General features: G+C 40.5%; 1 protein-coding gene across 3 annotated transcripts in view; it reads left to right on the top strand.

Moving 5' to 3' along the window:
* adamts18 (ADAM metallopeptidase with thrombospondin type 1 motif, 18) overlaps positions 1-27,607 on the top strand; it is a 56,082-nt gene that overhangs the window by 22,145 nt on the left and 6,330 nt on the right. For all 3 annotated transcript variants that reach the window (XM_082520619.1, XM_082520618.1, XM_082520620.1), the window contains 8 exons: positions 278-426; positions 10,387-10,559; positions 11,393-11,523; positions 12,021-12,144; positions 12,443-12,687; positions 20,488-20,608; positions 21,411-21,537; positions 25,543-25,747. In XM_082520619.1, coding sequence (XP_082376745.1) covers positions 278-426; positions 10,387-10,559; positions 11,393-11,523; positions 12,021-12,144; positions 12,443-12,687; positions 20,488-20,608; positions 21,411-21,537; positions 25,543-25,747 — 1,275 coding nt within the window. The remainder of the gene's footprint in view (positions 1-277; positions 427-10,386; positions 10,560-11,392; positions 11,524-12,020; positions 12,145-12,442; positions 12,688-20,487; positions 20,609-21,410; positions 21,538-25,542; positions 25,748-27,607) is intronic.

Here is a 27,607-nt window from a genome sequence, read left to right as displayed (position 1 = left end):
CACACAGAAACATGATATTTAGAAAGAGTGAAAGGCGGTGATGTGTGTGAGTGCAGGGTTTGGCTTGGATCAACCCAGGTCTGCTGCACAATAGATGTGCATGTGTATGTGTGCATTTTGGCTGTAGATAGAGAGTCTCTATGTCCAGGTGTGGTGCTGGGCATTTCTCCAGACCAGGAAACAGAGGCGAGATGCCAGGGCCAACACTCAAGTACTGATAAGAATGCTATTTCTGTTGTCGTCTTCTCTTTCATTTCCTTCCTACTCTTTTCTTCAGTGGTGTCGGAGGGGTCAGTGTGTTAAGTATGGAGAGCATGGTCCTAGAGCAGTGCACGGCCAGTGGTCAGCCTGGTCTCAGTGGTCTGACTGCTCCAGAACTTGCGGTGGAGGTGTCATGTACAGAGAGCGCTCCTGCACCAGCCCAAGGTATACATACACTTGCACACACTTGCAAAACCTAATCTAATTCATCACCTCTATTTTAATGCTTTCGATAAGATTAACTAGGCAAACAGTCGACAAAATGATTCATGTTGTCACGCAGCTGCTTCCACAGTACAAATCTGAGGTGCAGTTTGGGCCAGAAAGTAATTCTTGAAGGCCTTGTATTCTACGTTTTTTTTGAACACCTGAAAGTGCTGGCTGCCAGGTAGCTGTCAGCACAGTTATGTACGCACATTCTGTTCGTGCACACACACACACATGTGCTGATAACTGCTCTCATCAGTCAGGCTGACAGTCCAGACGGACAGACTATCTCTCCACATGCTCCAGACAAGGAACACCTCCTGATGGCATGCTCTTTTCTCTGAAAGCTGCCAAGATAGTCAGCAAACGTCCCCCATTGCTGCTCACTCAGACAAATATAATTCTACATAATTCTGTAGACCCAGATCCCACAGTGCATATCTCTTTGTTAGCAAAGCACTCTGTTCATGTCATTACAAGCTTGACAATTTTCCAGTGTTAATGTTGTATTTCACCACAAACATGCAATCTCTCATTAATTATCCCTCGAACACGTAAAGATTTACTAGATCTTTTAAACCTTTATTTCGCTTCCATAAAATACAGATTTACTGCCGTTGTTCTATTACTATGCTACAATCAAGCAATGTGGCAAGTGATTGACTCAGCCTGCAGACGGTTAAACACCTGCCCCCACGCTGGTTCTGTAGCATGGTTACAATGGGATACTTGCGAAGGTGATTAATTTTGTGATTATTCATTTAATCTTCTTTTCATCCTTTACAGTGTCATGTGTTTACTCCATAAATCAGAAGTGATCCCATGGTGACCATTCTTTAGCAAGTTTATCTTATGTTTAAAGAGGTTTTGCTGTTTGCTTCACACACCTCAGAGAATGGTTGACTCAATTAAAATAATAATAATAATCATCTTCATCTATTGGAGCCACAGCCAATTAGCCGACAGATTCTTAGATAACGCCTTCAGTATTTTATTTCTATTTTTTTCAAGCCATTGACTGAATCTCAAGTTTTCCTAATACTACATAAAAAGAGGAAGAACTGACAACAAAAAGAAGCAGCTTTGCAACATAGAACAGATAAGCATGCATGAGTTTCTGAGTGTTTAAGTGCAGGGAAATGTTTTTGTCATGACAGGGACACAGTTGCCCTTTTAAATACAGCTGCCTTCATATGTCTTGTAGCCATGCGAAGTGTATATGTGTGACTTGAATGTCTAAATGACTTCATAATGTCGGCTTTTTTTCTCTTGTAGCTATTCACACGATTGCCACGGTTGTCAGCCGAATGCATAAGAGCCTGGACTGAGTCACTGTCAGCCCAATTAACAGGCTGACCTGAAAAATCCAATAAAGTTTAATTTAGTCATAGTCATAGTCATAGACATTGACTTAATTCATGTTACAACAGCACAACATATATATATATATATATATATATATATATATATATATATATATATATATATATATATATATATATATGTGTATATGTATGTATATATATATATATATATATATATATATATATATATATATATATATTAGGGGTGCAACGATATTTGTATCGATATTGAACCGTTCGATACAGTGCTTTCGGTTCGGTACGCATATGTATCGAACAATACAATTTTTTTTCAAAAATTATTTTTTTCAATTTTATTTTATTTATTTATTTTTTTGTGTCCCGTTTGGATCTATAGCCATCAGAATTGTTGTCTTGAGGCCAAGAAAGATGCCAAGAGGATTTATTTTAAGTGGATCATCATATTGGTCCATTTGATTGACCTTTATTATAATTATGAATTTATTTTATTTTCAGTTGCAAACGGGACAGACATGACTGTGGGATAGGACAGGGGGAAAGAATGAAAGAAAGAGGGGGAGAGAAAGAAAGAAAACCAAAGGGGAGAAAAAAAAAAGAACAATACAAAATTTGTAATTTATTTTATCAACTTTCCTTCTGACGATGCTGTCTGTGTTGAGCGCTCAGTGAATCTGCATTTGACTACTCCGCCTAGGCTCGAGAGTGCAGCCTAGGCGGAGTAGTCGAACGCAGATTCACTGAGCACTCAACACAGACAGGATGGTCAGAAGGAAGAGCGCAGGGCAAAAAAAAAAAAAAAAAAAAAAGGAAGAGCGCAGGGCAAGCTAGCGAGACAGAAGTGGACCTCCCCACCCTCATTCAGATCTGGCGTTTGGAATTATTTTGGTTTTCATGTGACGTATGACCCTGAAGGTAAACGAGTCATGGACTAAAGTAAAACAGTATGTTGGATGTGCCATGCAATGCTCAATTACATGGGTGGGAGCTAGTGTGTTAGCGCAGTTAGCTCGTTAACGTGTTGGCCATCTAGCCCCTCTGTATAGGGTAGCTCGTTAACGGAGATTTGCCGTGTTGTGGCGTTAAGGTTATTTCAACGAGATTAACCTGAAAGCACTAGTGGGAACACAACGAATATGACTGCACATTTACACCGACATCATCCTAGTACAAAGACAAAAACAACAAGCATGCATGCTACAAACTTTAGCCGAGTCATTTAGACAGCTGTTAGCACAGGATTCTCCTTATGGAGACCTGATATGTTTAATATGCTGCTGAGAATATAGCCCAGAAGAAGCGGATAGTATAGCTTTTATTTTGGAAAGAGACATTTCTCTGTAATAAACTCTCTTTTCCAAAGATGAGTGATTCCTCAATCAGATACAGGGCTCGCAATATCGCTAGCCCGATGTCCCGGGGCTATCTCTCCCCTGCCTGTCGGGCTATTGTAGGAAGGAAAAATATATGTCAATGCTTTTGCATTCTTTCAGAAATGTAGCTGGGTAATTATGTCATTGGGTGAGCCACTGTCAATATGTGACATGTTGAAATCGTGTTTGAATTTGCGCTTGTTTTTTTGCTTTCACTTTGCAATCGCGCGAACTGTGTATAGAGAGCGACAGCACTGATCTGTGAGTGATGATAATTTGTGCACCAATTCCTCTGACATCGTCTTATTAATCGTTAGCTTACTATGCAAACATGACAAGTGAAATCTCCCGCAGCTTAAACATGTGAGAGGTTGATCGCGCAGAGAATCGCTGAGCTTATGTGAGTGCGGCAGGATATATATTTCACTACGATGACCTGGATGATTGAGAACCTTCACAGACAGATATATATTTTAGTTCTGCTGAGCCAAATAAGACAGGTCAGGGTGTTCATGCCTTTTTAATTTGTCATTTATTAAAATTATAAATATATATTTTAACACAAAAGTACAGTTTTTAAATTTAACCCTAACCCTTGTGCGTGTTGTTTTTTAGCTCGTCATATTGCAGCCACAGAAATTCTTTTGTCCATGAAACCATAAAGCTGCACTTTCTTTTTGCCTTATAGTCTGATTTGTCATAACTTTTCCGTTTTGTGGTAAACTTTTCTTTGGCTGTCACTTCTTCACCCTGACCTGTCTTATTTGGCTCAGCAGAACTAAAATGCTTTTACACACGCACTCACATAAGCTCAGCGATTCTCTGCGCGATCAACCTCTCACATGTTTAAGCTTGCTGCGGGAGATTTCACTTGTCATGTTTGCATAGTAAGCTAACGATTGATAAAACGATGTCAGAGGAATTGGTGCACAAATTATCATCACTCACAGATCAGTGCTGTCGCTCTCTATACACAGTTCGCACAATTGCAAAGTGAAAGCAAAAAAACAAGCGCAAATTCAAACGCGACTTCAATATGTCACATATTGACAGTGGCTCACCGATGCCAATGACATAATTACCCAGCTACATTTCCGAAAGAATGCAAAAGCATTGACATATATTTTTCCTACAATAGCCCGACGGGCAGGGCAGAGATAGATTTTGGTAGCCCGACTGAAAAAATCGCTAGCTCCAGGACGTCGGGCTAGCGATATTGCAAGCCCTGTATCTGATTGAGGAATCACTCATCTTTGGAAAAGAGAGTTTATTACAGAGAAATGGCTCTTTCCAAAATAAAAGCTATACTATACGCTTCTTCTGGGCTATATTCTCAGCAGCATAAGGAGAATCATGTGCTAACAGCTGTCTAAATGACTCGGCTAAAGTTAGTAGCATGCTTGCTTTTTTTTGTCTGCTTCCACTTGTCTTTGCACTAGGATGATGTCGGCGTAAATGTGCAGTCATATTCGTTGTGTTCCCACTAGTGCTTTCAGGTTAATCTCGTTGAAATGATGTTAACGCCACAACACGGCAAATCTCCGTTAACGAGCTACCGCTGATCGCTCCGTGCATGGGGCTAGACGGCCAACACGTTAACGAGCTAACTGCGCTAACACACTAGTTCACACCAATGTAATTGAGCATTGCATGGCACATCCAACATACTGTTTTACTTTAGTCCATGACTCGCTTACCTTCAGGGTCATACGTCACATGAAAACCAAAATAATTCCAAACGCCAGATCTGAATGAGAGTGGGGGAGGTCCATGTTAAAAGGAGAGCTTAACTTCTGTCTCGCTAGCTTGCCCTGCGCTCTTCCTTCTGACTATGCTGTCTGTGTTGAGCGCTCAGTGGATCTGCGCTGGACAGTGCAGCCTAGGCGGAGTAGTCGAACACAGATTCACTGAGCGCTCAACACAGACAGCATCGTCAGAAGGAAAATTGATAAAATAAATTACAAATGTTGTATTGTTCGATACATATGCGTACCGAACCGAAAGCACTGTATCGAACGGTTCAATATCGATACGAATATCGTTGCACCCCTAATATATATATATATATATACACATATACACATATACACACACACACACACACACACACACACACACACACACACACACACACAGGGGTGCACATAAGTGGTCTGCAGGTGCGCATTCGCTGTCAAAATAAAAGACGCGAAGAATTTCGCATTCATATAAAAGGCACTGTTTTTGTCTGCCAGAGTGGGATTTTCACTGCATATTCTGCACCACATCTCTGTGCATTCATCATTTGTTTGAAGCCAGCTCACCTCCTGCAACCACTTTTCCGAGAATACGTGCTTCTTTTGCGGTTCGGACTCCTTCTGACATTTCTTTGGAGGTGGAGGAACACCAGAATACTTGCTTAAAGGAGCTTGCTTCTTCGACATCTTTAAGAGTTCTAAACAAATGTCTGTCCTCCTCCAGAAAATCTTATGTACGCGTTTGCGTTCATAAGATTTTCTGGACGCACCTGCGCACCACTTATGTGCACCTCTGTATAAGACTTGGACTATGTCACACATAGTATCACTACTTGTATTTCTTACCATAAGTCTAAGTATTTCTAACTTTTCTAACTAACTGCCCTTCCGTTGCAATATAAAACCCTTTCAAGTTACACATTTTCACCCTCTAACCAGTGCTATTACCCTTGTGTATTAGGATTCACACAACTTCAACTTCTATTTCACTTGAAAAAACAAAAACAAACCAAGTTAATATCACTGTAGCATGTGAACCTGTAATTGGAGTTAATTTGACTTACAGCAGCAACAAAAGTACTTGTTTAGGGTAAGGAAGAACTCATATTTAATGTTAAAATACAACCTTTCAACCCTTTACTTACATTACAAAGCTTAATGTTACCAGTGTGATAAGGTAGAAGAGGCCTCTATAATCAGGGTAAGGTAATATGCACCTTGTGCAGTCCTAGTGAGTAGAAAGTGGCACTTACAATTCGAATTTATAGAACTGATTACAGTTAACAATTGTGATTTAATAAGCTGATAACATTTGAAATAGGTGGTTTGGTGTCTGAAATCACACAAAGCCAGATAAATGCATTGTATTGTCTCATTCTTTTTCTCTGTACACATTAAACAGCATTAAGTTATCATGTTTTTCCAAACTTGGAAATAGAAATAATATGCAATTAGACTTTTCTAGTTGTCTGCAAGGAGAAATGGTACCTGTTTTGGTATTGTGATGCTGATGTATAATAAATAAGAATCAATGAAATGGACTGAACTTTCTGTACGGTGCTGCATGTCTCATTGTGCAGTATGATCTCCAGAGTAAACCGCAAACAGTGATTTCCACTACATTGTCACAATCAGTTTCTAGTTTAAGTTGCATTTTTGATTTTTGCAGTTCTATCAAAACGATCTGACTACATTTTTTTGCCTTCATTTTAAATGTCACAAATTTTAAGCCGAGTGTTCAAATGATTCCTTAAAAATGTATTTATTTATTTTTTTCCATTGACCCATTTCATTATATCAACTCTATTATGGAGTCCATTAAGATATTCACAGAGTTACACAGTGTCTTATTTACTCATCCGGCTTCATCACTGCTTACTTAACAGCAGGCAGTCACCAATGTGTCTGTTCTGTCCATCACAGCCGACTCGTCTCCTAATCCCTGCGAGGGATCAAAGAGACAGGCTGCTTCTCATATGATACACATTATACACCATGACTGGCAGACCGAAAAGGGTCAGGTTATCTGCCAAGTTCATTTATCATTCTTGTAGAACTAAGCAAAGCATTGTAGGAGAAGCTGCTGAAAATAATGGATTGATGCTACCAACCGTTGAGTTACGGGGTCAGACAAACAGAGAGGGGATGGAAAGATGTTGAAGGCTAAACATTAAATCCATTAATGAAATGTAATGATATCATTATCAGAATAAACACAATTAGTTGTCAGAACTCCTTAAATGTAAATAGGCTGTGGTTGTCTGTATAAAGCACTGTTTCACATGCATCGCCATCCTCAGCTGAAAGAATTCAGCCATTCAGACAGACCCAAGCCTGATCCCGACAGCAGTGTGTACCCCTGAGTCACATTTTACTCCATGACTCATGATATTCAGAGTGTGTTTGTCCCCAGTAATCTCTGTGATTATTTTGGCCCCTCTGCTCTTAATCTGGGCAGAACGAGAAGGATTAGCCTGAATTGGAGTGCCTGTGTCTGTTATCATCTTTACCCCTAAACTGAACCGTCTGGATAGTCTGGGGGTGTGCTACTAAAAACTTGTGAAAATATCCCTGACACTTGTAACCTTTGCCTTGCTACAGAATCCTCAGTCAGCAGGAACAGATCCTAAAATAATTTGATTCTGCACAAACTCATTCATTTTATAAGGTAAGCACGTATGTTTTGCTCAGGCTTGTACAAGGCTTCCGATCAGCCGACTAAAGCCTTCCCTTCTAGGAGTAGCTCCAAAATGGAAAATGAATCTTCTCCCCTTGCCTCCCTCTTTTCCTCACTCCATCTCTGTCCTTGCTCTTTCATTCCCTGTAGACCACCTGCCAGATCAAAGATCCTAATCCTTAGCAAAAAGCCTGGGAGATTAGGTTCATGATCTTGACCTGGTTTTATAAGGAGCATTTTTTTGGCACACCCCATTTCAACAGGGTACACGATTAGGGAATGATGGTACTTAGACCATTGTTTGGTTGGAATCTCCCAGTGGACTTGTAAAGGGGTCACAGCAGCAGAATGTGGATCTATTTTTTATGTGAACTGCAGAAAGGGAAGTCCTGTGAGGGACAGGGAGGGAGCAGTTGACTCAGAAAGATGACAAGACTAGACATAGTGACCTCTGAACTACAGGGGTTTCGGCTTCTGTCTTTGGGCAGATTTAGTAGGCTACTGGGACATTTAAACACCCTTCAGGGTCATAAGGACCCTGCATTGGGGCTTGTTGTATCTGGTTTCTGTCTTGTTGTTAGAAGTAAATTTACAGTTGCAATGATACTGGATCATCCAGATAGGAGAGGAAAGAATGATAAAGAGAAAAGGAAGAGAGACAAAGAGTGCTGTGAAACTTAGGGGCCACTTGTACAAAGTCTATGAAGTGCATTCAACTCCCTTCTCGAGTAAACAGCCCATCTTATGTGATTCTCAGATCATGAGACCTTGACTGATGGAGTATACACCGTAAACCCCCGCTGGCCTGCCGTAAGCACATTACCATATGGGCTGCATTTGTCTGCTGCTAAGTCTTAATAAGATCAGGAGTGCAAAACCTGTGCCAAATCCCCCTCTCACCAAGGGATGCATGCTTGGCACACAGCAAATTCACACATATACACAGGCACACCTTGAATGGAGTTCCATCAGTCTTGGCAGCTAAGTCATTCTGTGATTGAGTCCAGGGCAGAACAGATATCTGCTTGTCTTGTTTGCTGACATCCATTATACACAGACATTTTCATTTGCTGCAGAAAACTCGAAAGAAATATACATCTAGTTTTTCCTGTGGTGTTTACTGTTTCTATTAGGCACTGTTTGTGTTCCATTGCCAAAGTGTTTCATTATATTGTCACACTTAGTGAACTGTTTTTATTAGACGTGTTTGATCAGCATGGTTCTCCAGTCTCTGTATGTATGTGTGTGTCTGCGTGCGCACTTCTGTAAACAGCTAAACTCAATTTTCTCTGTTGGTGGTTGTGTTGGAATGCCTGGCATGGGTTTAGAGAGCCTGGGAAGTCTGACATGGCATCTTGATGTTCACTTAATGTCAAGAGTCTGGTTGTGTTTTCTAATAAGTGGTGACTGGTTTGATCATTTTGGTGACACATTAAAGCGCCACTTCCTTTTTATCAGCTGTTGATTTTATTCATGTGGTATATAAATTGTTGATTCAGCATAGCTTGTAAGCATGTGACTTATGATGTGATGAAGCAGCGTTAAAAATCCCACTTTATTCAGTTAAATGATTCAGTACTTGGATAAATAACTTCCAAAGCTTAAAGAACGAGTTTTATGGGCTAGTATGAATTTTTGACCGTTTGCTGAGAGAGATCACTGACAAAATCTGCATGTTTTTGATGATATAAACTTGAAGCTGCAGGCAGCAGCCAGTTGGTGAAATTTACCATTTAGAATGGGTAAATATCTAGCTTGATGTTTTTCAAAGATAAATAAATGTTACACTTTTTAAAATATTTTAAATACACACATTAAAATAGACAGATATGTGTATTGTGTGATATATGTTGAGGTATATGCTGAGCAACAAAAACTTTTGCCTAATGTGCTGCTGGTCCTTCACGTCCTGCCAAACAGCTTGGATACATTTGAGTCGAGGACTCTGCAGGATTTCCGAAGGTCCATCCAGCCAACTATTTTATTAACTATGGTCACGGGGACTTGAGCTTATTGCAGCTGACAGTGGATGAGAGGCAGGTTTCACTGTGAGAAACCCACTGGTCTATTCCAGGGCTAAAGCAGAGAGACAGGCAACTATTCACACCTACGGCCAATTTAAAACCACATAGGGCTGTTAACAGTATCTTTATATTGTGCTATCTATTATACCAGTATACCATGTAAGGCACCCTAAATTATTCAGCTAGACCCTAATAAGACATTAATAAGAGATCCTTGAAATACTATCAGTTGCAAGTCGAAGTCACAATGTACCAGACCTGTTCCAGGACAACACCCTTTCCCTGGTTCATGGTTTGTGCCAAATACTTCCAGGAATATTCTGATGGACATCTGACGATAAGAATTTGGCCTTTGTTAAAGTAGCTAAGGTCTTTACACCTGACCATTTATCTCCCATCCAACTCCTCGACTACAAGAAATGACCATTCATTTATTGTATAGTCTTTTACTTTTAAATGTACAGACTTTTTTATGTACTCCATTTGCATGTTAATCATTATTGCTTCTGCAAGATGGCTTTTACAGCTTTCTCACAGGTGTACAGGGATTTCATTGAAAAAGTTATATGAATAGAACGAGAACTAGAAGTGTTGAAAAGAAAAAATTTGGGTGGATCTTTTCCACTGACCAGCTGTCTCTCCCGTGAACTGCTCTGGCACGTTAGTGCTGTTGATATATTGCCAAAGGTCCTGTAGCACTTAAACAAATCAACCTTCCCTGTAATTCCTCTCCCTTTTCTCTGTCTTATCTCGTCTTCTACCCAGGCCACAGAACAATGGCAAGTTTTGCTCAGGCCCCAGCCGTCTCAACCAGCTGTGTAATATTCGTCCATGCCCTCCCAATGCTGTGGATTTCCGTGCCCAACAGTGCGCTGAGTACAACAGCAAGCCCTTCAGGGGCTGGTATTATAAGTGGAAACCCTACACCAAAGTGGATGGTAGGTGGTCAGTTACTTACAATCCCCACAAGTAAATGACACAAAATACAAAATACACAGTAGATCTTGTGGATTATGAGTAAATACAGTGATTTACTGTATTCTTGGCACATTATATTCATTGGCTAAAGGCCACAGAGCTTTTAAATATACAGAGAATTGCAGATTGTTCAGGGCAGGTTTGCTTGTCTTAATTCTCTAGATCTTTTATATTCTGCACCCGCTCTGCTTCCCCAAAACTCTTTTAAAAAGAGTTTCTGTAATGCCAACCTCTATTTACTGCTGCAATGATTAGGGCCAATAAGCTGAAGGAAACTATCACTGTGTGTAATGTGCATGGAAGACATGTAGCCACCTGCACCCTCTGACACACCGAGAATAGATTTAAAAAGGAAGCCTGCGGGCCAGCTTTGTTACACAGAGCAAGGGAAAGAGAGTGCAGTGAAGGAGAGCCGTGTGTTTGGCTGTCGTCCCAGGCCTGTTTAAGCTGGAGATGAATGGGGGGTGATCTAGAGAGGAACAGATTCTGAACTGCCTTCTGGGACCTTGGGCCAAGTCACCTTCATCGTCATTTATTTTAATCAAAGACGGCTGTAGAGACTTGTCTGTGATAACTGATCTGAACTACAAAATAAACCTGTAGCCCCATATGAATACCCCTGGGTGCATTCGTAGTTGCTGTCTTTTGTGTTTCAGTCTTAGTGCATACCTGCAGAGTCAGTAGCCTCTGCAGCTGTAAACTGACCAGACAATAAAACTTGAAGAACAGTTTGTGCATTTTACAGGTGATGCCATCATTCTTAATGATACCTCTCTTCCTCTCCTCTGTGCAGATGAAGACATCTGCAAGCTGTACTGCATTGCAGAAGACTATGACTTCTTCTTTGCTATGTCCAGCAAAGTTAAAGATGGCACTTCCTGCTCTGACCACAAAGAAGATGTCTGCATTGATGGAGTGTGTGAGGTATATCAGCTCTGTGGATTCACTGTACTCCAAAAGTGAATGTTTTCTGTTGTCTAGTGGTTGTATGAGAGGCACAGTTAGTGTCAGAATCAAAAGACAGTGCAGTTGTCTGTAGATAATCAGTATGTGCAGTTGCATCAAATGCATTGAGTAAATGGAAAAAGGGTAAAAAAATCTTTTGGAGTAATTTCTTTGGCTTACTTAGCACTGGGAAGACACTTTTGCACTATTTTAATGTATTCTCTGTTTTCCTTTATTTATGAGCTCTTTATGAAAGCGTTTTAAAATTGTTGTCACCTCAGAGTAACGCTGCTTCTCTAGTCAAGGTGATATTCATCTTGTAGTCTTTCTTCTTGAGTTATCACCCTTTGATGCATAGATTTGTTGATAGTTGGAGAGTTTATTTTATTGACACATGCACTTCAAGAAACAAGCTTATCATGCTCATTTTGCTCCATTCACACTGATGGCAAACATGCATTTGTGTGTGTGTTTAGGCTGTAGGTTGTGACCAAGTTCTTAGCTCTAAGGCCTCTCTGGATGCCTGTGGAGTTTGTAAGGGAGACAACTCCACTTGCAAGTTCTTCAAAGGCCGGTACACTCTGCAACACCGGGCTAACGGTAAGATTGTGTTTGTCCTTGTTAATAGTGTGTCTGAACATGTTAGGTGGCGTACACTGAGTATTTTTACAATACAAAAGAAGACTTAACCAAAGAAACAAGGATAAAAAATTAAATCCACAGACAGACACATGCACATAATTCCACTGGATAATGGACTGACTCACCTCAGAAGAGGTTAAGCCATGGTAAAATCTGGATGATGTTAGCAGGATGAAACATGACAGGATTATAGAACAGCAATAATAGCTAATAATGATTTAGTGTTGGCTGTTGTTCTTTCTCTTTTTGAAACCAGAGTACTACTCCATGGTGACAGTTCCAGCTGGGGCTAGAAGTATTCACATTCAGGAAATGGAAGTCTCCACTAGCTACCTGGCTGTCCGCTCCCTGAAAAAGAAGTACTACTTGACTGGGGAGTGGACTGTGGACTGGCCAGGGAAGTTCCACTTTGGTGGAACCGTATTCGACTACCAGCGCTCTTTCAACAAGCCGGAGAGCCTGTATGCTGCTGGACCGACTAATGAGACGCTGGTGTTTGAAGTAAGCCGCTGCTGCTGGGTGACATCCGTCTATGGCAATTGACAGTGACAGGGGTCTTTGGCGGATCTGCTGCACCTCCTTTTTAATGCTTGGACATGATGAGGGTTAGATGAAAGAAGTTTGGTGCTATGGAGAAAAAGACTGGTTGAAGCTTCCTGCAAATCTTCTGTGAATAATTAATTGTTTTGGGTGTCTGATTATGCCAGAAATGGGTGGGTGCTTTGTAAAGAATGGACACATTTTTATCTAAGTCACAGTGAAAACGATTAAAGGGCACACATTGAACACATCTACTGTGCTCGCTAGCAGCCTACAGGGACTATTTTAGTACTAACTGATCTCTGTAATCCACTTGTATCATACACAAGAATTCAGACAGGGCACCCTATTGCCAAACTCCAGTCCAAACAAAGCCACATGTTCATATCTATTGACATATATTCACAGCTGTTAATGCAGACCCTGTGCTTTGTTGTAGCATTGCAATTTAAGTCAAATTGAGCAAGTAAAATCCCAACATGAACGGCCCTTTAGTGGGTAGGAAGAAAAGCATAAAATCAGATGGTTACTTGGAGTGAGATATTCTGCACAGTAAAGCAGAAGATTTATTATGTGGTGGTCCATATTTCTGCTTCATGTTTGTATTCAGTGGTGTGTTAGAAACCAGAGCTTCAAGGGGAGTACGAGTCTTTACCTGTCCTAAAGTAGCAAAATGTGATGCTGGACAGAGGTATCCTCCTGAAAGCAAAACTAATATTCAACAAGTGGCCAAGTCATTCTGAGGTTTTAAGTGAATGCTGGTGGGAGGTGTAGGATGTTTTCTCACATAACTTTGTCCGCAAAAGCATTTATTTTGTTTTGACCTTTGAACTCCAGCCGTGAAAACAGAAGTGAAAACCAGGTGAAAGCCAGACAGTTTTTTTTTTGCCATGGGGGTGGGGGTGATATTCATGTAAAATCTAGTCTCCCCTCAATGCCCTGGGCTACTGCAATACTGTGGTTAAAACAGGAATGATTGGGCTGTAAATCCAACAGGAATACCAGTGTGATATTTTCAAAGTACTTGGATTGGATGGTTACTTGTTTGGCCATCAGGAAACATCCGTGTTTATATAGCTTTTTTAGAAAGAGGCTTTGGTCTGTGGGCAGTTTAGTGGAGTCTGTGTTGTAGTTGGCATTTGAAAAGCACATTGTTGTCCTTTTGCAAGATGAACCCTTGCAGAAGTGCAGAGACATGCACACATAACGTGCATCTTAGTTTCAGTCGTGGTTGATAAGATAAGATAAGATAAGATAAGATAGAACTTTATTAATCCCTCGGGTGGGTTCCTCTGGGAAATTCGATTTCCAAAAAAGCACAGCACCGACAGAAGTTACAGAGTTATACACACACACATATATATAAATACAGAGACAATATAAATAAAATATACGAAGGGGATAAATAGAATAAATAGGAATAAAAATAAAAATACAAGTGAATTGCACATTTCAAGTATTGAGTCTATTGCACCGTTGACTATTTACAAAAGTATTGCACAAAAGGTATTGTACAGTGAGGTGAAGAGGCACTACAGCTTAGTTGTTCCCTCCTTTGTCCTCCTGTTTCCCCTCCCTCTCCCCACCAGAGAGGAGTTAAACAGTCTGATGGCGTGTGGGACAAAGGAGTTTTTAAGTCTGTTAGTTCTTGTCTTTGGGAGAAGCAACCTGTCACTGAACAGACTCTTCTGATTGTTTATGGCCGTGTGCAGAGGATGCCTGGCATTGTCCATAATGTCCATCAGTTTCTTTAATGTCCTTTTCTCTGCCACTGTCACCAGAGTGTCCAGCTTCATGCCGACCACAGAGCTAGCCCTCCTGATCAGTTTCTCCAGCCTGGATGAGTCCTTCTTTGCTGTGCTGCTCCCCCAGCACACCACAGCATAGAAAAGTACTCCAGCGACATAGCTTAAAGAATAGCAGTGCTGGATTATTTGACTGATCGGCACTTTGTGTAAGGGAGAAACATTTCAGCGGCTGTTGGGAGGTTTGTCATCAAACTTGGTACAGATAATGCTCAGAAAATACATTCCACAAACTTTAAATCAATTCCCTATTCTTTTTTTTTAATCAACAGGATAACAATATTTTCATATAAATTACTCACCATTTTCTAAATAGATAAGCAAATAATTTTGTACAAACATTTGTGGTTCCTAGTACTTAGACTTCACCAAGTCTAAGTACAAAAATAGGAGAAAACCCCACCTCAGCTCCACTTTATGTTTAGAGCATCCCCTGAGTGATGCCAGAGAATGGAAAACATTTTAGGTTTGTGTGCTGGGGAGGTATTTTTCCATGACCTGAGTGGCTGATAGATAAATGTTTAAAATACTGACCACTGCAAACTCTTGAAAAATCCATGTGCTTATATTTGACAATATAAGCACAAGAGCTACTGATCACAGAGACCCGAACAGATTTTCTGACAAAATCAACAAAAAAGTATGGTTTTATGAGAGCGTGAGATTAGTGACAGTGACATTATATATGACATCAGGGTTGTCAGTCAGTAACAAAGTATACAAAACTAGCTGCAAACATACCCAGTAAGCTATAAACACACACAATGTCAGTAAGAATAACTGAACGATGATTGTACACGCTGGTCTGAGTGGGCTGGAATGTGAGCCATAGTTTTTTGACTATGATGACATTGCTATTGGCAGGTTAATTGCTTTGAATTGTGAGCGCAGCACAAACAGTAAAATGAATCTGTCACATATCATATCCATCACACTTTACATACTGATTTCTGTCTATAGCAATATGTACAAAGTTTTCTAATGCAGCGAAGGATCGTTACAGACGTTTTGGAAACAGTAATTTTAAGTTTTGCATGTGGATCAAGAGATTTAATAAAATGTTACGTCTAAACAGTTGTCTTTGGCTCACTATAGTGTCATATTAACCAAAAGAAATAATAGCAATAACTACACAAATGTGCCCTATCTTGAAAAAATGATAATTTAAAGAAAGTTCCTTTTTTTAAGGCTGATGGTACTCCTCTTACGTGTCTGTGTGTTCTGATCATACATCTGTCCAGCAGTGGACTCGGCGATGGCTTGCAGCTGATCTGCAGATGACATGACCATAATCTCTATAAGTATGTCCTGTAATTACAAAAAGGAGAAAGAGGTTGATAGAGGGAGAAGGATAGAAAGAGAGAGGATGCAGAGTGAGATTAAAAGATTAAGAATTCTGCAATTGAACTCTGGATGTGAGAAGTTAAGGTCAGGGCACGAGGACTTTAAGTGCAAATGAAAAGAGCCAAATGATGGAAGGAGAGCGCAGATCTCTTCATCTGTTTCACACATTCTATTTAACTGGTGCTGTCACAGAAAATCTGAGAGAGCACATGGGGGAGGATATACACACGGATCACTTGCAGACTCTCACTCAGCTTGAAGCGCTCAAAGAAAAACAAATGGTAAGGAGTGTGAAGTAAACTGTGACAAGGTGTCCACATCTGCACAGCTGCTTAGCTGGTAGGAAGGATGAGGGAAGGGGGCATAGAAATAGCTCACAGGAGGTGGTAGAAGGAACAGACACAACATATGGCTGCTTCCGGAGCTCTAAGTGAATACCAAGTAGGATTATTCCCCCTGGAATTGGCATTCTTGTGGTATGGGAAGCAGGGTCATGCCAGTCCAACACAAAACGCTGTGAGATTGATATCTGAGTCCACCACATTGCAATTCATCATCATCCCAGCTGACTTGACGAGTGCTGTGATTGTTGGGTTGTGAAACCAATACACTCTGTGGTCTGCTGTTGCACTCTAGGAAGCTAGACACACATTAGTTTCACAACTTAAATATGTTTGTAGCCACTGAAAGTCATTCAAAGACGATAATAAACATTTTCCTTTCCTAAAGCCCAAAAAAAGAGGATAACTCAAGTCAATAAAGACCATCTTGAGCTATGATTTTTATTACTTAATAATTAAATTCCATATTTGTTTCGCTATGTTTTTCCTTTTCATTTTAAAGCATTTTTGAAAATGAAACCCTTAATTCTGCTAACCATCTGCCACAGTAACATGTCCTTGTCTGATGTATGTTTATTAGCACCAGGAAATGCAAAGAATTCCTTTGTGTCCCTGGTTCCCAAACTTATGTCTAATAATCTGATCACTGAAACAAATAGGAACAAAACTTCCCCAGGTGAGTTATCGGTGCAAAATATGAACAATATCATTAGGAAATATACTGGTTAAAAGATTTCAAGTTACACAACAATAATAATGTGAACATTTAGCAAGTGAAACACTCAAAACTTTACTGTTATGTTTGCCAAAAAAGACATATTCTTTGAGCTGCTTCGCCATAGCAGATTCACTCAAGGCTTGTTGGCAGTTTGGTGTTTAGAGGTTCCCAACATGTAAACTATATTTTAATGAGCAATGATTTCTCAGAAGTTATGTGGAAAAAAGAATTAGGGACTTTATGTTAGTTGAAACTTACAATACATCCTCATACGTAAACGACAAAACAGCTATATTGCCAGTAAGACCCAAAACACTCATGAATCTTTCCACATTTGCAATGCTAACGACACTAGTAACAAGACTAAACGTAGTATGGATGGTAATGGATGCTAAACTGCATTTGGTGGTTAAAGATGTGATGGTAGAAGGAAAATGTCTTCCGTCTGCAAAAAGCTTCTCATCTGTTGTATTTGCTAGCACAGTCACAAGCCCTGCTGGTATCATCACCAGTGCGTCTGAACAGTTTGGACATGATACATGCACTCACTAACACGTCTGTTGGAGGCCCCCTGAGTAAACCCTCTGCGTTGTGCTGTTAGTGTGTCAGTGCAGATAAGGCTCATGTAGAGTTTGGGTCAGTTTTCATGTCTTGTGACTAAATTGAGGCAATATTTTGCTGCTTCTGTAAGTTTGCTTTGACTACAAAGGAGTTCACAAGGCCAGTGTGTGTTCTGTCTATTAAATGGGAGCATGCAAGTCATTGAAATTATCGCTGGTATTGTTACTGATTGCAGAAAGTTGTTGATTTTGGCTTGAATAGTGGTAGGTAGGTGATTGTTTTTTGTTCGTATTGGTTTAGTTGTTACTGAAAGGTTGAGCTTTGGGTTTAAATGATCAAAAACTAAAGCAGCGGTGGGTAGGTTTGTCTGAAACTATTGTTTCTATTTGTCTCCTCAAATGCGAACACTGTGGTTGGTTGGGTGTTTTAAACATTGTACATTTCTTAGGAAAGAAAGATCAGTGATTTGGAAAGCTTGAACAATTCAAGGGCATCTAAGTCCTCTACTAAAGTGACTATAAAAACTCTGACCAGAGTTGTTTTTGTAGCTGCTGTTTCACATCACTGGTGGTTGTTTGGTGAAAGAGCAGAAAGTTGGTTTGCTTGGATAAGCACAATGTCCCTGTGTGGTTAGTGGTGGCAGTTTTTCAATGGCATTGGGTTTGGTTGGTGTTGGTAGCATGGACAAAGAAACTGTGGGTGTTAAAATGTGGCCAACCCTTATGTGGTTTTGTTGAGTCTGCAGTTTTTATCACTTTAGCAAGATACTAAAGTTTAGTATCTCAAACAATTAGGAATGTGTCACGGTGCTGGGTCATGTGACCCAGTGTTTGAATTTTTATGTATCTTTTGTATTCATTTGTGTTATAGTTTAACTCATCTAGTTGATTTCTAGGTTGCAGTTTAGTCCTTTGTTTCTTAGTCCCTTTTGTCATCTCTCCCTGGTCCGTGCGTCCACTTGTCATGTTTCATGTCTGTGTGGCTCCTGTTGTCAAGTTTGTGTCATGTCTATGTCTCTGTGTTTCCTGTTTTATTTTGGAAGAGTCTGTGTTTTGTTCATTGTAATTAGTGTTTCTCTCCCCTGTGTTGTCATTATGTTTCATTCTAGTCAGCTGTGTCCTCATATGTCTCCACTTCCCCTGATCATGTGTGTATTTAAGTCCTCAGTCTTCCTGTGTTTGTCGTCGTGTCATCTGTGTTACATCCCTCATGTCGTGTCAGGTTAAGTAGTTTCAGGATTCTTGTGCAGTTCATGCTTCTGTTAGTGATTCATGTATTTCATTGTTTCGTCATGCACTCTGCACAAGGTCCTGTTCATAGTCATTGCCAGTCTTCCTAGTTTGTCATAGTTAAGTCAAAGTTTTCCCAGTGTAGGTTCTAGTTTAGTTTCGCCTCTGTCCTTGCTGCTTTATGTTGCCCCTATATCAGCCATAATAAAGGCTCGCCTTTTGTTAAAGTTAGTTCTGTCTCCTCGCCTGTGTCCGCACCTGGGTCCTCCACACACTCTCCACATGGTCTGCCACTGCTGATTTGACTCGTAGGTAGTAATTAAGGTTACTTGATGGCAAAAATGCAGCCTAAAGACACTTAAACCATATAGATGTTGAGAAAGATCTTAAGTAGAAAATGTGACATCAGAACCACTTTTGCCCCAACTAAAATTAAATTGAAGTATTGATTTTAAAACACTGACTTACGGATACATTTTTCTGACATTGGGTATCTGCTTGCTCATAGATTTACATCCCTCCTTTTGTCCCCCATCTTGCAATAGCTGACTTTATGCATTGGACAGTTAACAATCAGAAGGTTATTTTTAAGTTAGTGGAAGCGTCCCAGAGCTGTTTAATGTGGATTGAACCCAGGAGGTGCTTGGCGTTGAATGGTTGATGGTAGATTCCTTTCAACTTTAGGAAATACCCCAAAGAAAATACACCTGTCAAAATCCATTATCACAGATGCTGATAGACTGTGATGTTTCTCAAGAATCACAGGTGGACTTAATACATTTTGCCAAATGGGCTGAGGAGTAATAGTTACCCAACCTGGACTAAACCGTGGTTGGATGCAAAAGAGACAAAGCTATGCTGAATACAATCCAGTGCAGTGTTTTGAAATGGTTTAAAATAACACACTAGGAGCTGACTATGTAAATGCATGTCAAGCAAAACTTTTCACCGCAGCAGGGAATTCTTATGGGGTTGTTTTAATGATAGCCTGATGCTTCTCCTGTAATGGGCATGTCTGCATTCATTCATCCATTAGTCTCTGCCTGACTTGAATGTTCAAATAAATCTCTTGTGCAGAAAAGGTACCTCAGAATCACTGGGCTGTGTAAAGGACGTGGTTAAAAAAAAGAGACACATCACAAAAGAAAATGGAAATTGTCCCTTGCATGAGCATTATATGATCCAAATAAAAGTGTGCTCATCCAGTTCAGAGTAGAAATGGAATAAAGCGTTTTGTAGGGTTTCTAGAATCTTCTCATTAGTAGGTAGTCTGTCGAGCAGCTCGAGTAAACTTGAACGGCCTAAATAGGCTAATCACATTGGCGGTTGTCTTGCATTTAGTCTCTTACAGTGGGGTTCATAACAAATGGGTAATTTGCTTTGGTTTAGAATGCGCAAGACATAATACATGGATTACTGGAGGTCTAATAATCAGTCGACATTTGAGGGAATACGTGGGTTTGGTGCTGAAAAGACATGTAGATGAACCAGTGCTAAATATTTGCCTTACTTAGCTTCTTAAATATTTAGTGTTCCTTTCTGTTTAGTATGCAGTAATGCTATATTCTCTAAATTAAGCTACAAAGGGCGGCTTAGAGCTTTGAGGAAGGATCTAAAGGTTGCTAGTGTCACTCCCTTGAGCAGCTGGGAAAACGCAGCTGTAGCCTGGTGGATGACTTACAGTTTGATAAATAAAGGTTAAAAGATAAACTTTCTCTACACAGCTGTCACCTTTTTTGACTGAATGTTTTCTTGTCTGATAGATCCTTCTGCAGGGAAAGAACCCGGGTGTGGTATGGGAGTACACTTTGCCTCGCACTGAGAGGAAGCCTGATTACAGCTGGGGTGTGGTGCGCTCGGATTGCTCTGCTCCCTGTGCCGGAGGTGAGGCAGTTTTTATTTGTATGTCCATCTGTTGATGCCTGGATAAAACTAGAGGAGTTCTGTACACAGGATAAGTAAATTAAATTAACATTTGCCAAAATCCACCACTGAACTGCAACAGTCAAATCAAGCTATTACTTTAATTGACAATGTAGCAGCAAAGACTTCAAACTTGGAATTGATGGAATTGATCATCAATTAAATAGCAAATAAACTAAGAAGACTTCTTTTAACATCTCAATTTGAAACAAAATCCCCAGCGTTTTAAAATCTGCTCAGGATTTGGAATGCATCAAATCAGCCCCTGATGAAAAGCCTGAATGGCATAGCAACAGAATCTAAGTTGCTTACAATAAAAGAGAGGCAGAAATATGTGCAGATGTACTAAAAGTGATAAGGAAAAGTTGTGTGTGTGTGTTTATAGGTCTGATTTTTCTGTGTGTGGCTGTTTTTGTGTTGTGTATAATACCCTGATGAACAGTGTTCCAGGAAATGTGCTAAGGTTAATGAAAAGCACCTTTGTCAGACTTTCTCCTGAAAGACTCACAGCTACTATCCAGCTTACTTGTTAGTGAATAGCTGTTGTGTTTAAGGTACATGTAGTTTCATTTGCCATGCCTCTAGGTGCTGCGACAGCCGGCAGACCTCTAGACATATTTTTTGTGTTGATTCATGACAGTTAGAAAATTTAAATTTGACTTTAAATGCATCCACATTGCAGGGATGAAAAATAAAGATCCTTAATTACCTGAAAGAAACACATTACGATTTCTCTGCTTCTCTCTCCCTGTCTCTCCATCAGGTCGTATCTCAACCAAGGCTATCTGTTTGCAGGACCAGAAGGCTCAGGTCAACTCCAGCATGTGTAATCCCCACACCAGGCCTGCACTGGGCTCCCATCTCTGCAATACGCAGCCTTGCCCTGCATAGTAAGTGTGTGTGGGTCAAAGAATTTCTATGTGTACAGTTGGCTGTGGGATATGTGGCATGTGTCTTTATGCTGCCAAATTTTCAGGAACCTAGGGCGCTGGTTTTTTTTTTTTTTTTTAATAGGTGCGCACACACACACACACACACACACACACACACACACACACACACACACACACACACACACACACAAAAATACTGTGGTTGAGCTGTCTAGAGGTTGCCTGTGGTCTATTTGCTGTGGCTAGCCAGCACTCCGCTCAGCCTGTGTTCTTCTTGTCACTATCCTCGTCTTTTCTTGGCCCACTTTTTTTTTTTTTTTTGAGAAAACACATGAAAGCCCACTGCATCTTGTGCTCTTTTGGATAAGTCTTTGTTGCCTTGAAGTGTTTTCTCCAGCTGTGTCTCCATGTGAGTGTCAAGTGTTGGTAACTGATCTCTTGTCTACATGTATGCCCTGATGATTTTCATTCTTTCATTTAGACCATTTAGTTTAAACAATTTTAACATGGCCTTTTAACCCGTTAATGATCCTGAGACCTAAAAATGCAAAATATGAGAAAAAATGCTACATTGTTTTTGATCACTAGAAAGAAACTTTCCGAGCTCATGCTTCATCTGAGCTGAATCTACCGCTGAAGTCACAGAGGTCATGTCCATATTTCTGTCAGTGTTTGTAGTGAAATAACAAAAAGAGAGGGCTTCATTGTGGAAATGTAGTTAAAAGCAACCAACATCTTAGAATGCAAACTCTTTAGATTTTTAATATGGATTGTGACATTTTAGGCTAAATATCAAATTATGCAAATGCAAAAAAAAGAAACAAATTTTAGGCAATGATTTAACTAAAAAGGAAACATTGGGGTTGAGATGAAAAAATAAAGAAAAGCAAGGCTAAAGAGCAGGAAGAAGACATCAAAGCTGGCTCTGAACGACTGCTGATTTCTGTGCATACCCTCTCATATATACTCAGCCCAAAGCTTCCTGCATTTCTCAGTAGCAAAACCATGGCTGTGTTTTATCTCCTTGGTCTAGACACTGAGCCTAATGGCATGCATTTTTAAAGGAGACAGTGCATTTTGGGACCAATGCAGCAAGCAAAGGAGGAAAACAGGAGATAGTTCAGTGGAGTAACAAGTTGAAACAGCGCTGAATAAATGGGCCCTCTTCTACAGTATGTAGGGCTTTGGCTCGGGGAAATTGAGCTAGCTTGATTTACAGCATTGCTCCAAAGAACAGGCAAGAAACTGTGTCTTAGGTTCAGAGAGAGTACTCACTCATGCACATGCAAACACACACACAGAGAAAAGCAACATGCCAACATAGAAAGGCAGCATGCATTCTTATAGTTCCTTTTCCAAATGCATAATGCTGGAATCATGTATTTCTGGTCCAAACCGTGCTTTAAAAGTAGAAATATAAGCTGCTTCTCTGATCTTAATGATGTTGTTATTTTGTTCACTATTAGCCATGCTACAACAAGTCCAGACTGAACTTTCTCCTGTGTCAGGAGTTGAATAAGCCAGACAGCTATCAGTTACACCTCCAGCATACAGCCTCTGTTTCTTACTAAGTTTCCCACCACCCGAGAGGACATTTCCTGCTCCTAATCTTGGGCATACCATTTCTGCTATCTCGGTGAAAGCTATTAAACAGCCTTGTTGCGTGTCCCATCCGCCTCTTTTTGCTTAGCGCAGAAAATGGTATAAATAATTACTGTCCATGCAGGGAAATAAATAAGCTTGACACCCATGGATTCTATTTTCTACAGTAGCTGACAGTTTTTCTCAGATGGTTGTGAGTATGGGCCAATTTATGGATGCTACACAGGAAGCAAGTTGAGTTGAGTGAGCAGCATGAAAGCTTTAATGACTGCATTAAGACCTCCAGGATGTATGGGCACGCATTCAAGAGCCCAGCAGAGAAAAGAAAAATTGACAATGAAGTGGATGCATGTGTACTATGTGAGTGAACATCAGTGTTTGGGTGGGTGTGTGTGTGTGTGTGTGTGTGGAAGGAGGGGTAATGTGAAAGTGCCTGTTTATCTCTGTGACATGTATCTCGGGTGCTGACAGGCCTATCCATGTTTTATTGTGCAGAGATGGAAGGATTCCCATGGGGCCAGGCCAGTCTAGCCATGCAGAGCCAGTCAACCCCCACCCCAAGCCCAACGCTCACAGCCTCACATAAAATACACACACAGCTTCACCCGTTCACTCTTATCTACTCCCTTTCTTTTGCTTTAGACCTGTTCTCTCTCTACTTTGCGGGGATGCTGGACTGTGATGTTGCAGCAGGTTCCCATAACATGGGGACGGAAGGAGAATTTTAATAAGTCAGTTCAAACATTTGGGCTAGCTTGAAATTAGGAAGAGAATCCTCCTTTAAAGATATTTAACTCAGCATGAACATCAGTTTTGTAAGTGCCAACAAATCAGTTCAAACGATCTATGTACCAGGCATATTTACCACTTTTTAGGATCTATACTGCAAAGTTAAGAGTAAAATAACTTCAACATGAAAAGAGCACCTTTATCTTATTACTCTTTTCAACTTGCAACAGCTTCTAGAGCTCACTGAATGTTTGTGAAGAGACAAAGGACACAGTAAATGCATTTGCTAAAGGACTGGACATGTGTGGGAAATGCAAACCAGACAAGCAGCTTGTTAAAGAAGGTTGGATTGTGGTATATAATTATGCTTAGGATCTTAAGAAAACCACACGGCTCCAATATTAGAATTAGAATAGTTCCATTCACTGGTGGTACCTGGTCTGCAGCCATGCAAGTACCAGAAAATATACAGTCGAGCTTTTCAGAACCTCCTTTGCAGCAATGTGCTGTTCTTACCTCAGGTAATGAAACATTTTAGAGATACAAATTACAGCTAGGTCAGTGGTGGTTTGCAGTGAAGCGGAGTGGCTCTTCAGCCACTTTCCCCCAATGATATATTGTTATTTATAAGCCAGGAAAAACAGCAGGGGAAAAAGCAAAACAGTCCACAAGCCAAAAAATCCCAAACCATTCCTTTTGGGTCCCACTGGTTGACATCTATCCCATTTCCAAATTGTAGTTTAGTCCCGCAGCTTCATTTGCCTGTGGCATTTGAACAAAAATGAAAGCATTTTTCTTCCCCTGAAGCAGGTCGGTGGTATGGAGGAATGGTCCCTGTGGTAGCGTGTTCTCTCAGAACTGGACAGCGCCATCTGCCCATCCCTCCATCTCCCTCTTCTAAGCCTGTGGTTGTCAGACCACTCATTTGGTGAAATCTCCCCCTACAGCCCTGATGCCAAGACAGAAACTATTTTAGACATAACAGGAGGCTTTTCATCAGTGGTGAAGCAGGATTTCAAAAGGACAAAGAGCGAAGAGATTAGAAGTAAGAAGATGAGGGCAGAGTGAACAGGTGAAAGAGAAATAAATGAGCCAAACAAACCAAAGGGGAAGAAAAAGTGTTGCATGTTGTGGTTGGCCTTGAGGAACTTGAAAAAGCTGTCATTAAGAGTCAGGTATAGAAATGGTTTTCCTGTTTAGTTTCATATACAATGATAAATATGGAGATTGATCGAACTGCAGAGACATGAAGATATATTCTGTCTTTTCTTTTATTGCTGATAACCAGCTCTGAGCCAAGAATCTAACTTAATGAATTCATTTTTTTAATTTAACCAGGGTAGAAAGGGCTGTTTTACGAAGCACAACAATAAGAACTTTTCAGAGATGTTTGGTGCGATGACAGCTTGTATTTCAGTGGGTAATTGAGGTTTATTGGTAAAAAGGAAGTTCTTCTTTCCCACTCATGCACTTGGGAAAAGCACAGAGTGGGATTGTCAGTTTCTATGATATTGTAAGGTCTTGAACTTGGAATATGCAGCTCTGTGAGACAACTGTGCTGAATGGCACTAAAGTAAGATGCAATTAAATAAAACTCAATTTCTGTATTTGAGCAGTGACTGAGGCAAACCTTCCATGTTTTCTTAAATCTCCTCTGCTCTCTTGGCACAGTTGGGCACCAGGAGACTGGGGTGCTTGCAGTCGGTCATGTGGTGGCGGTCAACAAACCAGGACACTGCGCTGCATGAGGAAGGTAACCTACCAACGGGAGGAGGTGGTGGCGCACTCCTTCTGCCCTGTAATCTCTCCGGCCCAAGTCCAGCCCTGCCACACCCAGTCCTGCCCGCCAGAATGGAGCACTGGATCTTGGTCACAGGTGGGTTTGTAGCAACATTCTAAAACCACAAGAGCAGCGTAGCTTTTAATTTTGACAGTCCACGTTGACCTAGGATGAATCGCTATGAAGTTTTGTACTGACATTTACGATCCCTGCAAGTCAAATCCTAATGACTTTGGGAACCTCTACCTTTTCCTTTATTGCCACATGAGGTTTATATTCATGGTTTAAGGAAAATATTTTGGCAACTACTAAATGGATTTCTGTGACACTAGTTACTGTTATTCATGTTCCCCATAGGGTAGTCTGCAATAACTCTGCTGACCCTTCACCTAACAGTCAATCTAGTGCCATTAACAAACTCAATGTTAACACTTAGCAAATGTCCGTACGCAAACATGTTAAACTCAAGAATTAAACTGTTGTGCTCTCCATGGCATTACACTGATCACATTTAGAACACAGTAGCACTGCACAGCTTCAGAAAGCTCTTAGCAAAATATTGAACACTTTTTTCTACACACATTAAGAGCGACCGTGGCTCAGGGGGTTGGGAAGCGTATCTGTAACCGGAAGGTCGCCGGTTCGATCCCCGGGCTCTCTGTCCTGGTCGTTGTGTCCTTGGGCAAGACACGTTACCCTACTGGTGTTAGCCAGAGGGGCCGATGGCGTGATATGGCAGCCTCGCTTCTGTCAGTCTGCCCCAGGGCAGCTGTGGCTACAACCGTAGCTTGCCTCCACCAGTGTGTGAATGTGAGAGTGAATAGTGGCATTGTAAAGCGCTTTGGGTGCCTTGAAAAGCGCTATATAAATCAAATCCATTATTATTATACCAAGACGATCTGACATTTTATTTACTCCTGTGCATTTCCCACCATGAAAAAGGCTTTAGGTATTGTTTTATAAATTTTGGTTAAAAAATGAGTTTATTTCACTCATAGGTGTCAATACCCAGTCTTTGCCTACTCTATTGTTAAGTCATTATTTTTTTACTAAAAGGGTTAGAGGTTATGAGGGATATCTGTCATAGCTAATTTATTTTCCTTAAGTGCAAGTAAAGCATCACCAGTGTGTGGTCAATGCACACTGGTATGTCTCTGCCTGACAGAACCCTGTCTGTGTCTAGGAAGGTACATATTCACTCATACACTGAGTTTCCTTTTCAAGCTGTCAGTTGTTTCACTCAAGCTCAAACAAATGCTCTGCTGCCCTCTGTTGGATTTTTTTGCCTTTATTTAGATAGGTGGGTCCCATTAAGATTATTTTCCTATTTATAGGAAGTTCTGGATTTGTGGAACACAGTACGAGATAAATTACACAATGTTAATAGTCTTTACTAGTAAAGAAAGATCACTTGTCAGGAACATTAAAGTTTTAAAAAAATTCAGATTAAAACAAATTCTTACCCTTTTCTATATTTCACCTCCTGTCAAAATTAAGTCCTTTGTGTTGTTTGACATATCTATTTAAGAACTAACTGTATCCATCTAGTAACATAGCACATGCTTAAATAACGACACAGCTACATAAGGTGGAGTCAACTCTTTTATAAGCAATGAGTAGTTATTCGCTGCACAGAACTGTTTTGTTTCTTTGCAAAGCATGGTCTTGATTACATTGTTTAATGATCTGGCTAGTTGATGGATTTGGCTGGTTCCTCTTTATCTACAGTGCATCACATAATAGACTGAGCCTTTCAGTGCTCATATCCCTGTATACAATATTAATAGCCTGGCAGCACATCTGATACTTTGTAAACTGTTCCAGGTTGTTTAGCTGATGTGACCTGTGCAGTCCGGACATTCAGCTGCCATTCAGCCATCATTCTTCGGGACACTCAAATTGTGTGTTTGCACTATTTTGTAACAGCAGCCTGAGTTCAGTTTGCGGTCAGGCAGA

Source organism: Aulonocara stuartgranti (genome assembly GCF_965226115.1).
Source record: "Aulonocara stuartgranti genome assembly, chromosome: 1".
In the NCBI taxonomy this organism is placed as follows: Eukaryota; Metazoa; Chordata; class Actinopteri; order Cichliformes; family Cichlidae; genus Aulonocara; species Aulonocara stuartgranti.
This window is presented reverse-complemented; position numbering and strand designations above follow the sequence as displayed.